Source organism: Gopherus evgoodei, chromosome 14 (assembly GCF_007399415.2).
Source record: "Gopherus evgoodei ecotype Sinaloan lineage chromosome 14, rGopEvg1_v1.p, whole genome shotgun sequence".
Taxonomy (NCBI): Eukaryota; Metazoa; Chordata; order Testudines; family Testudinidae; genus Gopherus; species Gopherus evgoodei.
This window is the reverse complement of record NC_044335.1, coordinates 27,085,030-27,104,319: the sequence shown is the minus strand read 5'-3', so window position 1 is coordinate 27,104,319 and position 19,290 is coordinate 27,085,030. Positions and strand designations below refer to the sequence as shown.

At 49.4% G+C, this 19,290-nt stretch overlaps 1 protein-coding gene across 1 annotated transcript in view; it reads right to left on the bottom strand.

The window, feature by feature from the left end:
- Nucleotides 1-2,714: 2,714 nt before the first annotated feature.
- PIGU (phosphatidylinositol glycan anchor biosynthesis class U) overlaps nt 2,715-19,290 on the bottom strand; it is a 55,268-nt gene continuing 38,692 nt past the window's right edge. The window contains exon 12 of the mRNA XM_030533323.1: nt 2,715-4,834. Coding sequence (XP_030389183.1) covers nt 4,721-4,834 — 114 coding nt within the window. The 3' untranslated portion in view covers nt 2,715-4,720. The remainder of the gene's footprint in view (nt 4,835-19,290) is intronic.

The following is a 19,290-nucleotide window of genomic DNA, read 5'->3' as shown; positions in this document are numbered from 1 at the left end:
CTAGCGGAATCAGGCTGTAAGCTCATCAGCACAGCAGCTCAGCTTCGTGCTTCGTGCTTCTGACGCTCAGGCCACTCACAGTATACGGCCCTTACGTGGTCCTTCTACCTCCTGCTTTACCTACCGTCCGGGGAGGCCAGCTGGAGCTGCCCTTTGGTTCCTAGTGCTGCTGAGCCTGGGCTTTTTCTAGGAAAGGCTCATTTCAGCCACAGAAGGGTCATTCCAGCATTTTGTCCTCGGTAGCCCCAAAGCTCCCTTAGCTCCTTTGTTCAGTACAACTCACAATCTGCTCTGGAGTGAAGCCAAACTACTGGGGGAAATCTTACATCACATTCCAAAGGCAGCCAACCCATGGAGCTAGCAGCATGCTCTGCACAGAACAAGCTCTCTTCCCCCCCGCAGAGCCTTTTTAATAGATTGTGAGTGGGGAGGGGCTATGGGCACCAGACAAACACATCGCATCCAGGGTGCAACCACAGCAACTAACTTTCCTAACGTTACTTTGAATAATTTTTCAGAGCAATTCATGGAGCAAGCCCCAGCTATATCAAAGAGCAAATTTTGATCAATCAGCCACTGGGCGAGTGGCTCTCTGAGACCGTGCAGATCACAAAGGCCAAGATGAAGCATGGAGAGCTAGGGACAGAGGGTGCTTTGTTGCGGGGATCCAGCGGTGGAATGACATGCCAGAAGAGCTCAGGTGAACCTGAGTTTGACCATCTTCAGGAAACGCTGTTGCAAAACCTTCCTCTTTGAGAAAGTCTTTCCGCCTAAGTGACATTCACAACGCAAGCACCCCTTTCATTCCCAAACCGCCGGCCTCCTAAAAATAACGCAGAGTTTTATTTTTCCCCAGGTGCTTCACCTAGGGTGACCAGATGTCCCGATTTATAGGGACAGCCCTGATATTCGGGTCTTTTTCTTATACAGGTTCCTATTACCCCCCACCCCATCCCGATTTTTCACATTTGCTATCTGGTCACCCTAGCTCCACCCCCGCTCCGCCCTGAGGCCGTGTCCTCACCCCACTCTCTCTCCACCCCCTCTCCTGAGGCCCTGCCCACGCACCGTTTGCTGCTCTCTGCCCTCCCCCCAGTATCTCTCCCAGCCACCAAACATCTGGTTGGCTGCTGCTGAACAGCTGTGGCTGGTGGGTGCTGAGCACCCACTATTATTTTTCTGTGGGTGCTCCAGCCCTGGAGCACCCACAGAGTCATCACGTATGACTCCAAGGTGAGTTCTGACCCCATAAAGGGAGATGGGCCAGAGACTCCTTGAAGTCCATTAGGGATTGGTTTAATATGTTATCGATTTAACATGGAAGATGCCCACAGACTATGGTGATGGGCATCAGTATAAAGCTCCAAGCTAGAATGCAACTAATGCCATGGTCCCAGCCAGCTCTATGGAGCCACCGGTGATCCCTACAGCAGTTTGGGACCTTCAGGCACCAATGTTAAATCACTCACTTTGTGAAATTACACAAGATGTAGATGTGAGGACCACACTGCAAATGAGATTCCAAATCCACCCTCCAGTGCTGGAACTAATGTAGCTGCCCAGAACAAGACCTGCCAGTATAAGGCCATGGAGCTGAAAGCAGCAAAAATGTCATTACAAGAGAAAATTCATTACGGGTTCCATGACGGGGGAGTCCTAGCCAGACGGCAGCTTGCACCCCACAGATTGGCAGCTGCCACTCATTCAGCCCAGATGGGCCACAGGTCTTGGGGGAAACATGCCCATTCTGGGTAATCCGACAGAAAGAGATCGAGGGTGCTGGGCTTCCGTGTGTGTCTAATTCTGAGAACCTCAAGGATGTCCAAGACGGGCAGAAATGTTTTCTAAAATAGCATCAGCAAAGGGTCAGCCAATGGCCCTAGGGTTTATATAATCTGCGAGAGCAGCTAGGTCTGAACTCAGGATCCTGCCTTCCACAAGTCAGGGGGAGGTGCCTCATGAGAAGCCCCTGTGCCAGGCAATCTGCTTTGGAACAAAACAAACCTCATTTATCCCACACCGAGACCCTGCAACACATGGGAGAGAAAGTGGCTGCTGCCATGACAACTGCCCATGGCAGGACACTGCAGCTCCAGGGCTCCCGCGTGCCAGCCGAGATTAGGATTAAGAGGATGAAAAGGGGGGGAGGGGGAGACTCATGGTAAAACTGGGACACATTTCAACTAGGCAGGGAAGCCAGACTGTCAGTTACATTAACTAATGGCTTTAGCAGAGCTCTGTGTGGCTTGAAAGCTTGTCTCTCCCCCCAGCAGAAGTTGCTCCAACAAACGCTATCCCCTCACCATGTCATTCTAAAAGTGCCCACGTGTCACCCCCAAAGAGCACTCTTGGGCACCCCGTTACCACGGCAGTATCACCAGTCATCAATTGCTCTGACTTGGCCTTTGGAGGCGGCCATTTGCGCAGGACTAACTAGTTCACCCCCGGAGATCAGGAAAAGCTGATGACTTTGAAGGCCAAGTTTCAGACAACTTTCACGGGTGCAAATTCTGTTGGCCTAAGCAGCTGTGCTGGCACCATTGGCTTGCACTTGGTTATATGGGCTGAGAATCTAGCCCAAAGCCACCCGCTTGCCCTACTCCTGGAAGCGCACAGTACCAAACCGATGGTCCTGCTCCCTTCCTGACAGATAGAGCAGACTCTGGGCTCCTTACCCAGATTTACATTAACCACAATTTAAGGCAGTTCAGGCCTTGGAACAAAAAGAATCCTGGATTTATTTAAACAGGAAATGACCCCGGACCCTGGAGTTTTCCTCCAAGCACAAGCCCAAAACAATGGGCTGGGGCAGAGGGTAAGGAGCCCCTTGGCCCCCCAGTATCACTGCTGCACAGAACACTCGGGAAGCATTTAAAACTTGCATGATTATTATTCACTTTGTGATGTGCCCCAAACACCTGACCATCGAGGAGAGAGCTGGTCCTGAGTGCCCTGCTGCAGCCAGGACCAGGAGCATCTCTCTTCCAGGGAATTCCCACATGGGAGCAGCTGGGTGTTGTGTACAGCAGGTTGGACTCAGCCCAAACCCATCCTCCCAAGCGCCAATAGTAGTGCAATAAGGCAAGAGTTTATCATTTTCTTACAAAAAGCCATTTGAACAACTGCTCAACCAGACAGAAAATGTAGGAGAAAGGGCACCATATCCAGCGGAGTGACTCTGTAAAAGTGGCTTGTGCAGGGGTGGGCATGACCGTGTCTCAATCATTCTCTGCTGAATGTGCTTGGTTTAAAAGTAAAATGACGAAAGGGGGTTTTGAATTAGCAGCCCTTCACCCCCTTGGGATCTGAGAGTTGACCTGGGTTCTCTCTGGTTTGTGTTGCCGGCATCAGTGCCAAGGACACTGGCTAGGATCCTGCTTGGTTTCTCGGAGCTGTGTCAGGTCTGAAGAGTTAAAAGCAGCAGCAACACTTATCTTGGTCCCTAAAGTGTGTGGCTCTGGCACACAGGGACCAGAGCTGGGGAGTAAGATGCCATTTTTGCATAGTCACTTTTCTGAGCGTAGCCCCATTTTAATGCTGTTCTAGGTGCAAGGGTAAATGTCTCTCCTTGCTAAGTGGCTGCAGCCCAAAGTACTAAGAGGCTCCTTCCAGTTTGGATCTGTATTTCTAGAGAAGAATTCTCCCTCCTGGCCTGTCTCCCAAAATCCCAGAGTGGGGCAGCTCCAGGAGCTAAAAACAAGCCCCAAATAATAAAAGAGGGGGTAGGCTGAATGGGAGGGACCTTCCTAGGAAACTGAAGCACTGGGCTGACACTCTGTATTCCACATGCAGCCATGCGCCGCATGGATTCAATAAGTGATGCTATGTTATTTCTATTATTTTGTCCCTTCCCCATAAACCTCACAATGCTGCTGTCTAGCTTCCAAAGGGACAGTCTCTCTTCTCCCTTAAAGGGAAACCCCCAGACTATCCCCAACCCTCTCTGTCCCTGCACTCCTTTCCCCTCCCACTCTTCCTGGTGGTTTGTATTTCAGTTTGGTGATTTTCCTGTACATCCTTCCCAGACCGTTCATGCTATCGCTTTCCCTCTGCTATGGAAAGCCAATGGGTTGTCCCCTGGATCATCTATTCATTACAGGAGCTGTCCACTGTGCAAGAAACTCTCTGATTTCCAGATGCAACAACAGAATGAAGAAACAAGTGTCTGAGTCAGTCACAGCTAAATCCCCAGAGCTTGCTGCATGCCAAGCAGGAGCATCACTGAGGAAAGCAATGGAGGAGGAGGAACCAAAGCAGTCTATGAAGAGATTTCCAGTCAGTTCCAGAAAGAGAGAAACACATCTCCAGTGGTTTTCCCCACACGTGATGATAATAAATTAAAGGGTTTATGACCTTAACTCTCTGGGCCTGAGATGCAGCCCCAACGTCAGCCCAGCTACCTGCTCTGATCCCTGCTGGACTAGCCGGAACTGATGGTTGGTGTCATAGCAGAAAGCACAGCTGAAGGAAGAAGGGAGGTGCTTCGACAGAGGCCACGTGGCCCTAGCAGCAGCAGTTTTTGGCCAGTTCTTATGATCTTGGCTTTGACTTCAACGCCACTGCCAATGAGGGTACTCCTATCCAAACCTCAGCCCTTTCTTCCTCCACAGTAGGTAACATCCCACGAGTCAGACCATTCTCAGGGAACCCTCCCCACCCACCCCAAGCTTTGCGTGTTTCAGATAGAAGTCCATTCCCCAAGTCATGCAAGGCAGGGTGATTATTTCAGAACCAGCATGGCCTCCGTTCCGTCTTTCCTTCTCAAGTAGAGTCCGTGAGTGAGGTAGTACTCTCGCCGGAGGAAGGCATAGAAATAATCAGAGATGAGCAGGATCTGCAGAAGTGAAACGTACAGGGTGTAAGTGACACTTCAGACCAAAGACTAGCTAGCTGTACAGACCACAGCTGCAAAGCTCTTTTTCCCATATCACTCCCAGCCTCGTCTCTCATTCAGGAGAGCAGTAACACAACCCAATCCAACCTCTCCCATCTCAGAACTCCATGCTGATCACTTCTAAGGGTCTTTAGTTTAAAGTCTGAGCACTTCTGAGTGACCGTTTTATTCAGAAAGGACAAGAGCCTAGGAAGGACTAGAAGAAAAGCCACAAACACTCAGGGTCTAACACAAAAGGAAACGAGATAGAGGCTTTTGGGACTTCAGTGCTACCAATACACATTGTACTGATGGGTAAATTGCAGGAAGACTAAGGCTCAGCTTTTGAAAGGTATTTAGGTGTTGCATGCTGAGTGGAGCAATGTCCATACACCTTTCAAAATCTGGGCCTAAGTGACTTGCCCAGGTTATTACAGCAAGTCAGTGGCAGAGTGGGAAAGAGACCACAGGAGTCCTGAGCACTAACCACTAGGCTACCCTTCCTCCCAAATGAATCTCTATTTTGCAGTGAGATTCCATTGTGCTGGGTCCTGTACAAGTGTTTGTGAAAACTCAAGAGCTAACTCAATGAACAGTTCTGGAAGGAAGGCCTAAACTCCAATATTTAGGAAGGGCTTGTTTTCTGTAACTGCCAATCTGGGCAGCTCCCACAATAGGGACTGGCTTTCAGTGAGTGCCAAAGTTTGATCATTCTTAAAACACTATTTGTTATTTACCTACTTGCCATTCATCTACTGATACCATTGTCCCCATATCTGCCCATCAGCACTTGGATCCCATCCGCCTGGGAACAAAGCAGTCACGTTCACCAGTGACCCTGACCCATTCTGGAGCCGGAGGCCTTTATAGCAATCACTATAACAACCAAACAACAGCGAGACATAGCTGCAAAGCACTTCCTGAGCATTCATGATGTTACTCAGTGAATTCATTCAAGATGGAATCTTACCTGACAGCCCTTCTGGGTGCTGACTGGACCAAGGGAATGGGGTGATGGGCCGGGTGGGAGAGGCAGGAAGGGAGCTGCACTGTCAGCAGGAGGCAGCTTGGTGTGGAGCAGGTAATGTGGCTGCAGATGGGAGGGCGGGGCAGGTCTGATGGAGTGGGAAGGGCAGGGGATTGTGGAAGTTTGGGTGGTCAGTGGGGCTGGCAGAGACAGAAGGGGAAAGCACAAGGCAGCAGAGAGCTGAGGCAAGGCTGGGAGAGAAGGAGCTGGGAGGCAGTGCCTGAAGTGGGGTGTGAAAGAAGGCTCAGATCTCTCGCTCTCTCCCACAGTGTCACTTCACAAAGATGAGTCAGCACTTCCATGGAAGGCTGTAAAAACTTTTGATCTGGAAAACAATTATGCTTCCAGATCCTACATTTTCTGCATCCCCTTCCCCACCCTGACTCTTTATTACTGAAGAAATCTGCAGCTTACGGAGCTCATCTCTAAAACCCTGTGACAACACAACTGCTTGCTGTGAAAAGGATGATGCTGTTCCCAGTCAAGGCTGATTCCTTCAAGCAGAGGCTATGGCACGTCTTGTTTGGACATGCTGCTCTCACGAGCGGCACAGCAACACAGGAGGTATCAATAACCTCAAGCGGAAGAGGTTCTAAGTCCCATGCAAGGCAGTGGCAAAGACACCTGTAGTTAGTGTTCTCTGGTTCCAGGGGAAATCAGTGTTACCTTGCATGAAGGATGCTGACAACAGGTGATCCCCCATAGTTGCAACACAGTCCAGGAAGGCAATCTACTCATTAGCTGCACCAGCACAAAGCTTCCACTAATCTTCCACTATGTGTGGACATGCCAAGATGCAAGCCTGGACCTTCTGTGTAGTAAATACACACACTCCTTCCAGGGGGTTTCTTTCTGGAATATTTATTTTCTCTAGCACAGATGGGGAAATAATTCCCACCCATTGTCACTGCAAACATCTCCAGCTATATGGAACTTTTAGGAGCCCAATGTAGCTGAAGCCTGGCCTGACATGAGTAATTAACTCCTGGAAGGAGGCCTCATTTCTTGGAGCACACAATTAGGGAGGTAAACAGATCATTAAGTTGAAACACACACTATGTCTGAGCCAGCTCAGATAAGAACACCACCCAGGGAACCATTTATCAACAATGGACAAGATCAGTTAGGAATGTAAAGATGAGGTAAGGAGTAGGTTGAATGTGGACATGCATAGACAGAGCATGCTGCACAGGGACTGGTTCCTGCAAAGTAACCACACCAGTCCAAAACTGTGTGATGTAATATATTGTAAATTCAATGAGATGTGTAAATGTATATGAAGGGAAAGGATTTCTGTGTAACTTTGGATGTGGGGTACACCCTATACCCATTGATGGATACGTCCATCAATGGCTATTAGCCGGGATGGGCAGGGATGGTGTCCCTAGCCCGTTGCCAGAAGCTGGGAATGGGAGACAGAGGATGGATTGCTTGATGATTACCTGTTTTGTTCACTCTCTCTGGGGCACCTGGCATTGGCCACTGTCAGAAGACAGGAATCTGGGCTAGATGGACAATTAGTCTGATACAGTATGGCCGTTCTTATGTACTCACTACACTTGAGTTTGATCAACTCAGAATAGCTTTGCTATACGCCAAATAAAGACACCTGAGTGATGAAATCTGGAATCAAACTGAGTTTTTTGGACCCCAGAGAACTGGATGAAGTTTTCTCCCAGAACTGTACAAAGTATCTGAATAAGCTACAAAAGGTCTTGGAGGGAATCCCAACAGCCCAGACTTGCTGCATTGGAAGAAGCTAATGCTCGGTCTGACGTGGTATCCCACCTCTAATAATAGCCAACGCTAGATACTTCAGAAGAAAAAGTGTAAAATCCAAAATAATACCCTTCGCTCTGCAACATCTGCTGGGGTGGGGGTGTGGGGGGTGGAGTTTCTCTCAAACTCCACTTGTTTAAGCCTTGAGAGCAGACGATTTTCAATTGGTTAAATCCCCTGATCAGGGAAGCCATGAGTTTCTATTAACGCCATTTCCCTCTCCTAGCATCTCGCTAAGAAATACCTCGGCAGCGGAAGGAAGAAAAGTGACTTAGGAAGGGTTTGCAGTTGTACTGGCCACAAGGATGACCTGTCAGACACTGCAATATACTAGAGATGCACATGACAACTGGTCCCACTCTCTCCAGAGCTGCCAATAAGTCACCTCAGGTTTTCCCCACAGGGTAATTTTAGTGATGACAGGAACGCCTACCACTTATATGATACTGTTCTTTTGCAGGGTGCTGTGCAGACATTAATGAAGCCTCAGAACAGTCCCAATTCACAGCTGGGGAACCTGGGAAGTTAAGTGACTTTCTCCAGACCCCACATCAAGCCAGTGGCAGTGCCAGGACTAGAACTCAGAACCTAGGCCAGTCACAGCCCCTGGGTTCCCCAGATTCTCCACATGAGGTTAATTACCTCAGCCATGAGATTGTGAGGCTCATCTCATTAACATCTGGAAAACACTTCAACAGTCTCATATAGAGGCCCCACAGAAATGTAAAATATTGTCTATAAATCTGCCTTGACCTGAACAACCAGGTTAATCCATAAATCACTCACAACTGCACCCATTTGCTGCAAGACTTGTTTTGGCCCGTGACTGAAATCTTCACATCTTCCAACAGTTAAAAGCATGCGTACTCCTGTGAACACACAGCTCTGCTGCAGCCAAACTCTGAGAACAGCATCATGTGTGCATTGAGAAAGCATCTCTGTGCTAGAGAGCTGAGAGCCCCTGGATGGCATTTCTACCTCTCAGTTATCTTTGGAAGTGTAACATGAGACTCCACGTGGGAGTGCATCTCTCTGCCTGAAGAATCCACTTGCTATTAATGACAGGGCAGACTGACTGTAATGGCCAGTCTACACTGAGAAACAGAATGGGGACAATTGTGTTGTGATTTACACCACAGGTTGTATGTGTAGTTTTGCTGGCAGAATTGTTGGTGAAAGAGGCAGTGTTGCCTAGTGGCCAGGACTTTGGATTGGCACTCAGGAGGCCTAGGATCTATTCCTGCCTCTGGCAAAGGGCAGTTGGGTGACCTTGGGCAAGTCATTTCACTGCTCTGTGACTCGGTTTCCCCATCTGTAAAACAGGGATAACGAAGCTGACCTCATTTGTAAATTGCTTTGAGATCTACTGACGAAAAGCGCTATATCAGAGCTAGGTACTATTATTAGTGATAGTGCATCTTAATGTGCACCAACCAGGCTGTCTTCTGAAATAAATACACAAATGAGTGGGTGCTCTGATCACACATTAATTTCAAGGTCAGATTGTTCTGGGGCTGAGTCTCCCATGTGTGACAGCACAGCAAAAAGGCTGCCAGAGCCAAGGAGGGACTGGCACTGCAAAGCTCAGATGTGTGTGGGGGGGAACACATGGCCACAGGGTGGGTAATCTTTTACTCTAATCGCACAGTCCCCTTTCTCAGAGGCACTTCTCATCTGCCTCCTTTCAGATTTCACCCCCTCATGGAACATGCAGTGATGCTTCCCATAGGAACAGTAACAGCACAACTGTATTAAAATCCCTGGAGTCAGTACTATGTAGAATACAAATTTTATACAGTGACCATCATTAGAAAGTCAATAATCAGTTACCACACAGCAGTATACTTAGAACAGGAGGTAAGCATGGTACCTTAGACAGCATGGTATGGTATCTCTTGGGAAGTGCTGATTTTAATGGAAACTTTTTAATGCACAGAAGGGGTCTGAGTTACGACTGCTGCAGGGAACAGATTATAAAGGCACAGAAATCAAAGTTAAATCCCAGTGTTGCATTAATACAGTTTTTTGCATGCAACAATAGCTCCAATCTGGTATTGACTGGCATGTGAGTAATGGTTAAAACAACAACATTGCTACCTTGACAGAAGGACAGGTAGAGTCCCAGGGTGGGCCAGCTCCCTGCAGCCCTCAACCCCAAGTAGTGGTGAGGGAGTCTCCCTGGAAAAGGCAGGCCAAGAGGAGACTGAAGTTCACAAAATAATAATAAAAATAATCCAAGACCAGTCGCTCAGTAATAGACCCATGGCCCTATCCATGGGCAAGGCACTGTCGGAATATCAGCCCTCACCATTCTCAAGGGAGGTGGGTGAGCGCTGTTATCCACAGTATACAGATGAAGACTCTAAGGCACAAAGAGATGAAACGATTTAGCTACAATAACTCCTCAGTACACTGTGACTGTACAGTGCCCTGACTGGGGCTGTTATGTGCTGATCTCACATAAATTCTTAAAACCGCCCATGACAGAGCCAAGGCTAGATCTTAGGGCTTCCTGAATCCCAACCTTGTGCTCCTTTGCCATTCCTCGCAGCCCTTCACCCTTCTGAGATGCGAGGCCAGTCACTTCACATAACCAGCTCTGGCCAAGTCAAGCTGCTGATGCCCTGGCTTCCCTGCCACTGTGAATGACGACATCACACATGCCAAAAAACAAGGGCACAAGAAACAACCCTTTGCGAATCCCTATTTTCATTCCTTTCCTTTATGGCCCTCGGTGACATGTTGCTCTCATGGACAGTAACCAAAGCGCTAGCAGCAGCACCTTTTGGTGAAGGCTCCCAAAGAAGTCAGCCTGTGACATTACAGGAGCTGGATATATACCCCTGCCGATCCAACGGCCCTACAGTTCCTTCTTGCCGGCTACTCCGACAGAGGGGAAGGGGGGTGGGTTTGGAATGGATATGAGCAACACATCTTGAAGAACAACAGTTACAAAGGTGAGTAACCGTCTTATCTTCTTCGAGTGCTTGCTCATATTGATTCCAATTAGGTGATTCCCAAGCCTTACCTAGGCGGTGGCACTGGAGTGAGATGTTGCAGAATGCAAAACTGCTGAGCCAAAGGCTGCATTGTCTCTGGACTGTTGAACCAGAGCGTAATGAGAGGCAAAGGTGTGGACTGAGGACCAGGTAGCTGCGCGACATATCTGCTGGATGGGTACTGCTGAGCCAGGAAGGCGGCAGATGAAGCCTGAGCTCTGGCAGAATGAGCGGTGAGGTGGCTCGAGGGAACATGAGCCAAGTCATAACAAGTGCAGATGCACGCCGTCACCCAAGATGAGATCCTCTGGGAGGAGACAGGTAGCCCTTCATTCGGTCTGCCACCACGACGAAGAATTGGGGCGTTTTACGAAAGGGTTTTGTCCACTGGATATAAAATGCAAGCGCTCTACGGACGTCTAGGGAGTGCAATTGTTGCTCCCGTCGTGATGAGTGTGGTTTTGGGAAGAAGACCGGAAGGAAGATATCCTGGTTGACATGAAAGGCCGAAAGCACTTTAGGAAGGAACACCGGGTGTGGTCGCAACTGCACCTTGTCCTTGTGTAACACAGTATACGGTGGGTCCACCGTGAGAGCCCGAAGCTTGGAGACTCGTCTGGCCGAGGTAATGGCTACAAGGAAAGCCGTCTTCCAGGACAGGTATAGTAGCGAGCAGGTTGCTAACGGCTCAAATGGGGCAGACATGAATCTGGTTAGAACCAGGTTGAGGTCCCAGGTTGGGGCGGGGCGTCGTACTTGGGGGTATAGGCGCTCCAGGCCCTTGAGGAACCTAGAAACCATAGGGTGCGAGAACACGGAGCGGCCACTCTCCCCTTCGTGGAAGGTAGAGGTGGCCGCCAAGTGCACCCTCAATAATGATATTGCTAGGCCTTGCTGTTTGAGATACCAGAGATAGTCCAAGATGGTGGTGATCGAGACCTCGATGGGAGTGACAATCAGCGTTTCGCACCAGCAGGAGAAATGCTTCCACTCGGCCAGATACGTTGACCGAGTGGAAGGTTTCCTGCTACCCAGGAGTACTTGTTGTACTGAGGCAGAGCAATGTAACTCTGACTGGCTTAACCACACAGCAGCCACGCCGTGAGGTGAAGGAACTGCAGATCTGAGTGGTGAAATCTGCCGTGGCCCTGAGTTATGAGGTCTGGGTGAAGAGGCAGGGTAATTGGGTTGTCTATCAAGAGGTCGAGCAACATGGTGTACCAGTGCTGCCTGGGCCACACTGGAGCGATCATGATAAAGCGAGCTCCGTCCCTGCAGAGCTTTAGCAGGACTCTGTGAACCAGCAGGAAAGGTGGGAAGGCGTAAAGTAGTTGGCTCGTCCACGGCATCAGGAAAGCGTCCAAGATCGAGTCCTGGGAGAGACCTTGGAAGGAGCAGAACATCTGGCATTTCCTGTTCTCGCGGGGAGCGAAGAGGTCTATGTGGGGAAATCCCCACTTCCGGAAAACAGGATAAATAACGTCTGGACGAATCGACCACTCATGAGACAGGAAGGATCTGCTGAGTCGATCCGCCAGAGTGTTCCAAACCCATGGGAAAAAGGACGCTACCAGGTCTATCGAGTGGGCTATACAAAAGACCCAGAGTTGGATGGCCTCCTAACAAAGGGGGAAGGACCGTGTCCCTCCCTGCTTGTTTATGTAATACATGGCCGTTGTGTTGTCTGTGAACACTGAGACACAATGGCCTTGTAAGTGCTGTTGAAACGCCTGGCATGCAAGGCGGGCTGCTCTCAGCTCTCGGACACTGATGTGCAAGGCCAGCTCCTGAGATGACCAAAGGCCTTGAGTGCGAAGATGTCCGAGGTGAACACCCCAGCTGAGAGAGGATGCGTCCATCGTCAGGGACATAGAAGGCTGGGGTGGATGGAACGGCATCCTTGCACACACCAGGGAAGGCGTCAGCCACCAGTCGAGGGAGCCTAGGATGCTCGGGGGAATGGTGACTATCATGTCTATGGCGTCTCTGCCCGGGTGGTATACCGAGTTGAGCCAAGATTGGAGGGGACGGAGGCGTAGCCTGGCGTGTTTGGTCACGAACGTGCAGGCAGCCATGTGACCCAAGAGACCGAGACAAGTGCGAGCTGAAGTCGTCGGGAAGTTCTGTAGGCTTTGGATAATTGTTACCATCGCCTGAAACCGAGTCGGTGGTAAGCAGGCTCTGGCGAGACTGGAGTCCAGGATGGCCCCAACGAAGTCTATCCTCTGTGTGGGAACCAGAGTGGATTTCTCTGTATTGATCATCAGGCCTAGACGTGTGAATAGGTCCTTGACGATGCCTACATGATGGGTGACTTGTGTCTCGGAGGTCCCTCAGATGAGCCAATCGTCCAGATACGGAAAGACATGTATCCGGCAGTGGTGGAGGGAGGCGGCGACTACAGCCATGCACTTTGTGAATACTCTCGGTGCTGCAGAGAGGCCAAACAGTAGGACTGTAAACTGGAAATGCTGACAGTTGGCTACAAACCGGAGGTACTGCCTGTGTGGAGGATAAATGGCTATGTGAAATACGTGTCCTTCATGTCGAGGGCGGCATACCAGTCTCCGGGATCCAAGGATGGGATGATGGTCCCCAGGGATACCATGTGGAACTTCAACTTTACCATGAATTTGCTGAGTTCTCACAGGTCTAGGATAGGTCTGAGGCCTCCTTTTGCCTTGGAGATTAGGAAATAACGGGAGTAGAACCCCTTCCCCCTTTCATCTTCTGGTACTTCCTCTATGGCTCCCATGGCAAGGCGTGTGCACACCTCTTGTAAGAGGAATTGCTCATGAGAGGGGTCCCTGAAGAGGGACAAGGGTGGGGGGGGGCAAAATAAATTGGAGGTGGTACCCAAGTTCCACCGTGCGTAGGACCCAACGATCTGAAGTTAGCTGGGACCATGCAGGGAGGAAAAAGGAGAGGCGGTTGGAAAAAGGAGGGAAAGGATCCTGGAAAGGAACTGGTACGCCGTCCTCGGGGGCACCTTCAAAAGTTTGGCGGGACCCTGATTCTGGCCTTCTTGGGGTCCAGACCGCCGTCTACAATTGCCTTGGCCGTGCCCTCTGCTGAAGTCCTGTCTTAGTCTAGGCGGGGAATAAGGGTGGTGAGGTTGCGGATGGAAGGACCTGTGCTGAGTCACCAGAGTGTGCATCCCGATGGAGCGCATGATGACTCTGTTGTCCTTAAGGCTCTGCAGCCTGGGGTCAGTCTTTTCGGAGAATTGGCCTTGACCATCAAAGGGCAGGTCCTGTATGGTGGTTTGTAACTCAGGTGGAAGGCCTGAGACCTGAAGCCATGATATCCACATCATGGCGACACCTGAAGCCAGGGTCCTGGCTGCGGAGTCAGCTGCGTCCAGGGAGGCCTGGAGAGAAGTTCTCGCCACCTTCTTCCCTTCCTCCAAAAGGGCAGCAAACTCTGGGCGGGAGTCTTGGGGAATGAACTCCTTGAATTTCTCAACCGCCGTCCAGGTATTATAATTGTACCGGCTGAGCAGGACTTGCTGGTTTGCCACCCTGAGTTGGAGGCTCCCAGTAGAGTATACCTTGCGGCCCAATAAGTTCATGAGCCTAGCCTCCTTTGATTTTGGAGCAGGAGCTTGCTGGCCATTGTGTTCCCTTTCATTGACTGATTGCACGACAAGGGAGCAGAGAGCAGGGTGCACATACAGGTACTCATACCCCTTAGATGGTACCATGTACTTCCGCTCAACTCCCCTGGCCGTGGGCGTAATAGATGCTGGAGATTGCCAGATGGTATCAGCGTTTGCTTGTATCGTACGGATAAACGGCAAGGCCACTCTTGTGGGGGTGTCAGCTGACAGGATATCCACCACCGGGTCCTCTATCTCCGGGACCTCCTTCATCTGAAGATTCATATTCAGGGCCACCCGCCTCAGGAGGTCCTGATGTGCCCACAGGTCAATTGGAGGAGGGCCTGAGGAGGATATCCCTGCCACCGCTTCATCTGGAGAGGAGGAAGAGGAAAGGCCAGGGACAAGAGGGTCCTGTGTGGGCTCCTGTTCTTGAGTAACGTCTGTCTCAGGTGGAACTTGAGACACTGCTGGCTGAATGAGAGCCTCCTCTGTACTGGCGGGAGTGGGTCAGTTGACCATTGCATCCGGCACCCTGTATTCCGATGCTGCGGAGCGGGATGACATTGGAGGCGCACCTTGGGCTTGATGGTGATGTCATGCCCAATAGCCTAGTAGGATTGGCACTCACCTGGGATGGAAGAGGGTCTCCCTCTAGGTAAGTACCTTAACTACCAGCATACGAGGTCATTCTCTCTCCCCTGTCTGGCATTTAAGCCATTCAAGAATTTTATACAAAGTGGAACAGCTTCAACAGGACAGCTGGAGAGAAATCCACCCCAGGATACCCTATAGCCTAGAGGTTAGGGCACTGACCTGGGAAGGGGGAAGCCTAGGTTCAAGTCCCTACAACTCCAGAGCAGGTTTCAAATGTGGGTCTCCCACATCCCCAGTTAGAGCCCTAACCATGGGGCTAGTGGTTGTAAGTAGGGGAGAAGTGGTGGCAGCCCCTGACCCCCTCCATTTTGTGAATGGCACCTTATTCCTCTTGTGGATCTAGCCCCCCCAAAATGAAATGTTTTGTTCTGATACAATTTATTCTGACATTTCTGGAATTTTTCCTTTTTTCATTTCAGCTGAAATAAGCTGCCAACGCTGACCTGAACCCGCATTCTTTGGGGAAAAACAAGTTTTGTCTGAAGTGTTTCACCCAGCTCTACTGAAAAGTGACAAGACTGAGGGTGAGCACTGCAGAGGGTCTTCTGCTGAGTCTCCCACCAGACTCTGCCTACAGGGAAAGAGTCACAGAAAGGGGTGATGCTTGTGGGAAGGGTTGCAACATTCAGGGATCTGTGTGGGAGAGGGACCATGTGCCAATATGCAGCATGTGACATTGGGCAGTGCTCACTAACAGCAGGGAAGCTGGTCTCTGTAGCTCTCATGCTATCTGCAACAAAAAATCCCAGCTCATGATGTCAAGTCATAAAAGCAGCCAAGACTGTGGACAACTCTCTAACAACAGGTTAGGGATGCTACACATCACATCACATTCTGCTGAACAGAATGCCAAGTGAAGATTCAAGGTACCCGACTGGTGAATGTTGTTGACTTGTAGGCAAGGCTCTCCCAGAGGCTTTATGGCACATTTGTAAGCAAGAGTCCTATGATGCTTTGTAGTAATGTTAAGAGTGGAAAAGTACTGGCTTATGACAACCTGTGTCATATTTCCTAAGAGCTAATCAGTATTTTTAAACATATTAGTCACAATAACAGAGTTATGAGTTAGCCAAATGTGAAGGACAAACCACAGGTGTTCAGTCATGCAGCTGGACATTTATAAAATGTAACAAGTTAGGAAATATACTAAAATAAAATGTCTGCAGACTAGGGAAAAAGAAAATGACAGTAATGAAATTTGAACAAGTTGGGTATAATAGACAAAACCAAGACAGTGCATCTGACAAAGTAGGTATTCACCCACGAAAGCTCATGCTCCAGTACGCCTGTTAGTCTATAAGGTGCCACAAGACTCTTTGTCGCTGTCATCAGGTTGCAAGGCATGGTTCTACAAACTTGGTAATATGTATACTTCTCTTTTGCACTAACCATTGCTTAATAAATCAAATCAAGCTAAGTTACTTAAGGTCCCCTTACTTAATTACATTTGAACCTGTAATACTTGATTACATTGATTAACAATGTATAAGGCATTTATTATCTAGTAATACTCTATACATTCCAACTGAACCAACATCATCAGTAAAGAGATCCCTGCTTTCAGCTTGCAACAGCAATACTCATGCAATTGCATGGCACTTCCTGGAGATTAATGACCTGAGGGGAGCAGTCCATGCGACTATTAACCCCCAGAAAAACCCTGCAGTTACTGACAAGTCAGCATATTCCTTTCCCAAAAAGGGAGACATTGCGGCATTTCTTAAAGATTTCTAGGATGAACGGTTCACACTGGCAGAAAGCTCAGGAAGCCTGACTGTGTGTACCTTCCAGCTGCATAAGTAATGCAGTGTAAAGAACTGAATGTTTGGAACCAAAAATAAAAATGGAAATGTCACTGAATGAGACTGAATTGAAAAGGGAAGCAAGAATGCCTTTGTCATTATAAATAAGACAACAGAGCCAGGAAGGTACAACCTCCTACTGGGGAAACTCCTACCCTATCATGAGTGCTTAGGGCAAGGGCAGGTAAACTTTTTGGCCCGAGGGCTGAATCAGGTTTCAGAAATTGTATGGAGGGCTGATTAGGGGAAAGGGTTGTGGCCCAGCCCCCACCCCCAGGACTCCTGCCCCATCCAACCCCTCCCTCATTCCCAACTGCCTCCCCGGGACCTCTGCCCCATTCAACCCCCCTGTTCCCCACCCTCTGACTGCCCCGACTCCTATCCACCCCTCCGAACTCCCGTTTCCTCTATCCAACCCCCTCCTCCCCACTTCCTGCCCCCTTACTGAACTTCCTGGAGCACTGGTGGCAGTACAGCCACGCTGCTCAGCTGGAGTCAGGCATGCCATCGCCACTGTGCAGCACAGAGCACTGGGTCAGGCTGGGCTCTGCAGCTGCGCTGCCCCAGAAGCTTGCAGCCCTGCCATCCAGAGCATTGCGCTGGCAACGGAGCGAGCTGAGTCTGTGGGGGAGGGGGAACTGCAGGGGAGGGGCCAGGGGCTAGCCTCCCTGGCCAGGAGCTATGGGGCTAGGAAGGAGGGTCCTGTGGGTCAGATGTGGTCTGTGGGCCGTAGTTTGCCCACGTCTGGCTTAGGGGCAAGGTGCAATGGAACGGATGTGGCGCTATCTGCATGGAGGTTCAGAGTTCTGGGAGTTCACATACAGGGTTCCACACATTCTACCTTCCACTAATCACAGCACCACAGAGGGTCCCTGCATCCTAGCACATGGGAGATTGGGGGATAAGGTAGGCCAAAACAAATAGGGAGACTACAGGGATTCATTGGACATAGAATCATAGAATATCAGGGTTGGAAGGGATCTCTGGAGGTCATCTAGTCCAACCCCCTACTCAAAGCAGGACCAATCCCCAGACAGATTTTTACCCCAGTTCTATAAACGGTCTCCTCAAGGATTGAACTCACAACCCTGGATTTAGCAGACCAATGCTCAAACCACTGAGCTATCCCTCTCCCCAAGTCTGGGGGGTGGGGGGAGGAAAGGGAGGCACCCAGTAGGAATGCCTACAGCACTCCTACGGCAGCTCTGAGAGCTTAGTGACAGCTACAGAACCACTCTATCATCTGTTTGCGAACTGAAGGGCAAAGGGAACATCTTGCTTTTATTAAAAGTGATGTCTCACTAATGCTCTTACTTGCTATGTCACGTATTGTGAACATTGTTGAGGCAATCCAACTCCCTGATTCCAGCAGATATATGGGTCTTTTCACAAACTAAACCAGTCCCTTCCAGCGACAGGGACAATTTCCCTCACGGTGGTATGTTACAGACAAGCAGAATCTCATAGAATGTGAGAAGATTGCTGCCTGTAGGCTACACTTCAGCAATAGGGATGGTGGGCAAGTTAACGTGTGCAGCTGGAGTCTGGCATTCAGAAGCCAAATGCACTTCCTCCAGTGATCATCAGTCAACTGTTAATTTTCAGTCCCAGTTGGTACCATTATAACATCAGCATGATTAAATCACCATCCTTAGCATCACTAAGTGCTACACAAGTCTAGTAGCAGCAGCAGGCGGACACTGGTGCTGACTCAGGCCACACTCCTGTGTTTGGGCTTATTTTTGGACAGAAGCACTAGCAGCAGCATAAAAAGGAGGCCTGCCAACCCTTTTGTTATGTCTCCTCAGATCACCAGAAAGAAAAATAAATTAGTCAATGTGGGCCACTGATTATTTTGATCAGTATCTTTATAGCCATCTCCCCCACTCTTACCGTTTGCTTTCACATTTCAGAACTTTCGCCCTTTACAAATCTACTGTGTTTTAACTGCACAAATGGCGCATTTCTGGCCTCTCAGTAAGCTTGCTTGTCTAGTACAAGGTGAAGCACACACCTCCAGAGTGCCAAAGGGTTAGAGGCGGTCTAATTTTTAACATGAAAAGAACATTCCGTTTCTTCAAAGGGCAAACAAAGTCTAATTGTTCTGCATGCGAAACTGACGCAAGACTCAGTCAAAGTTAGCAATATGGAGTGGCTTAGTTACTCCTTTAAGTTTTCTGCACACAAACTGTAAATGGGAGAAGTGTGGATGGAGTTTGGGGATCTGTCTATTGCCAGTAAATACTACAAATACAAAGAGGAAAAAGAAATTAGCAGGTTGCAGAAATTGTGGACAAGCGTCTCAATCCCACAAGGTGCTGAGCATGTTCAGTCTCAGTGAAGTCAATGGGAGAGGGAGATGACCAGCACCTTGCAGGACTTGAGCTCAAGAGGAGGAAAGAAGATTATCTGGGTGCTTTTGGATATTAACTTTCCTTTGTAGGACGTTAACTTAAATACAAGCTTTTACTGCTGTTTTACAAATCTGCCAGCTTCCAAACCAGATGCCTGGGATCCTTCCTTTGTTTCCAAGCTACAGGCTGTATTTTTTGCAG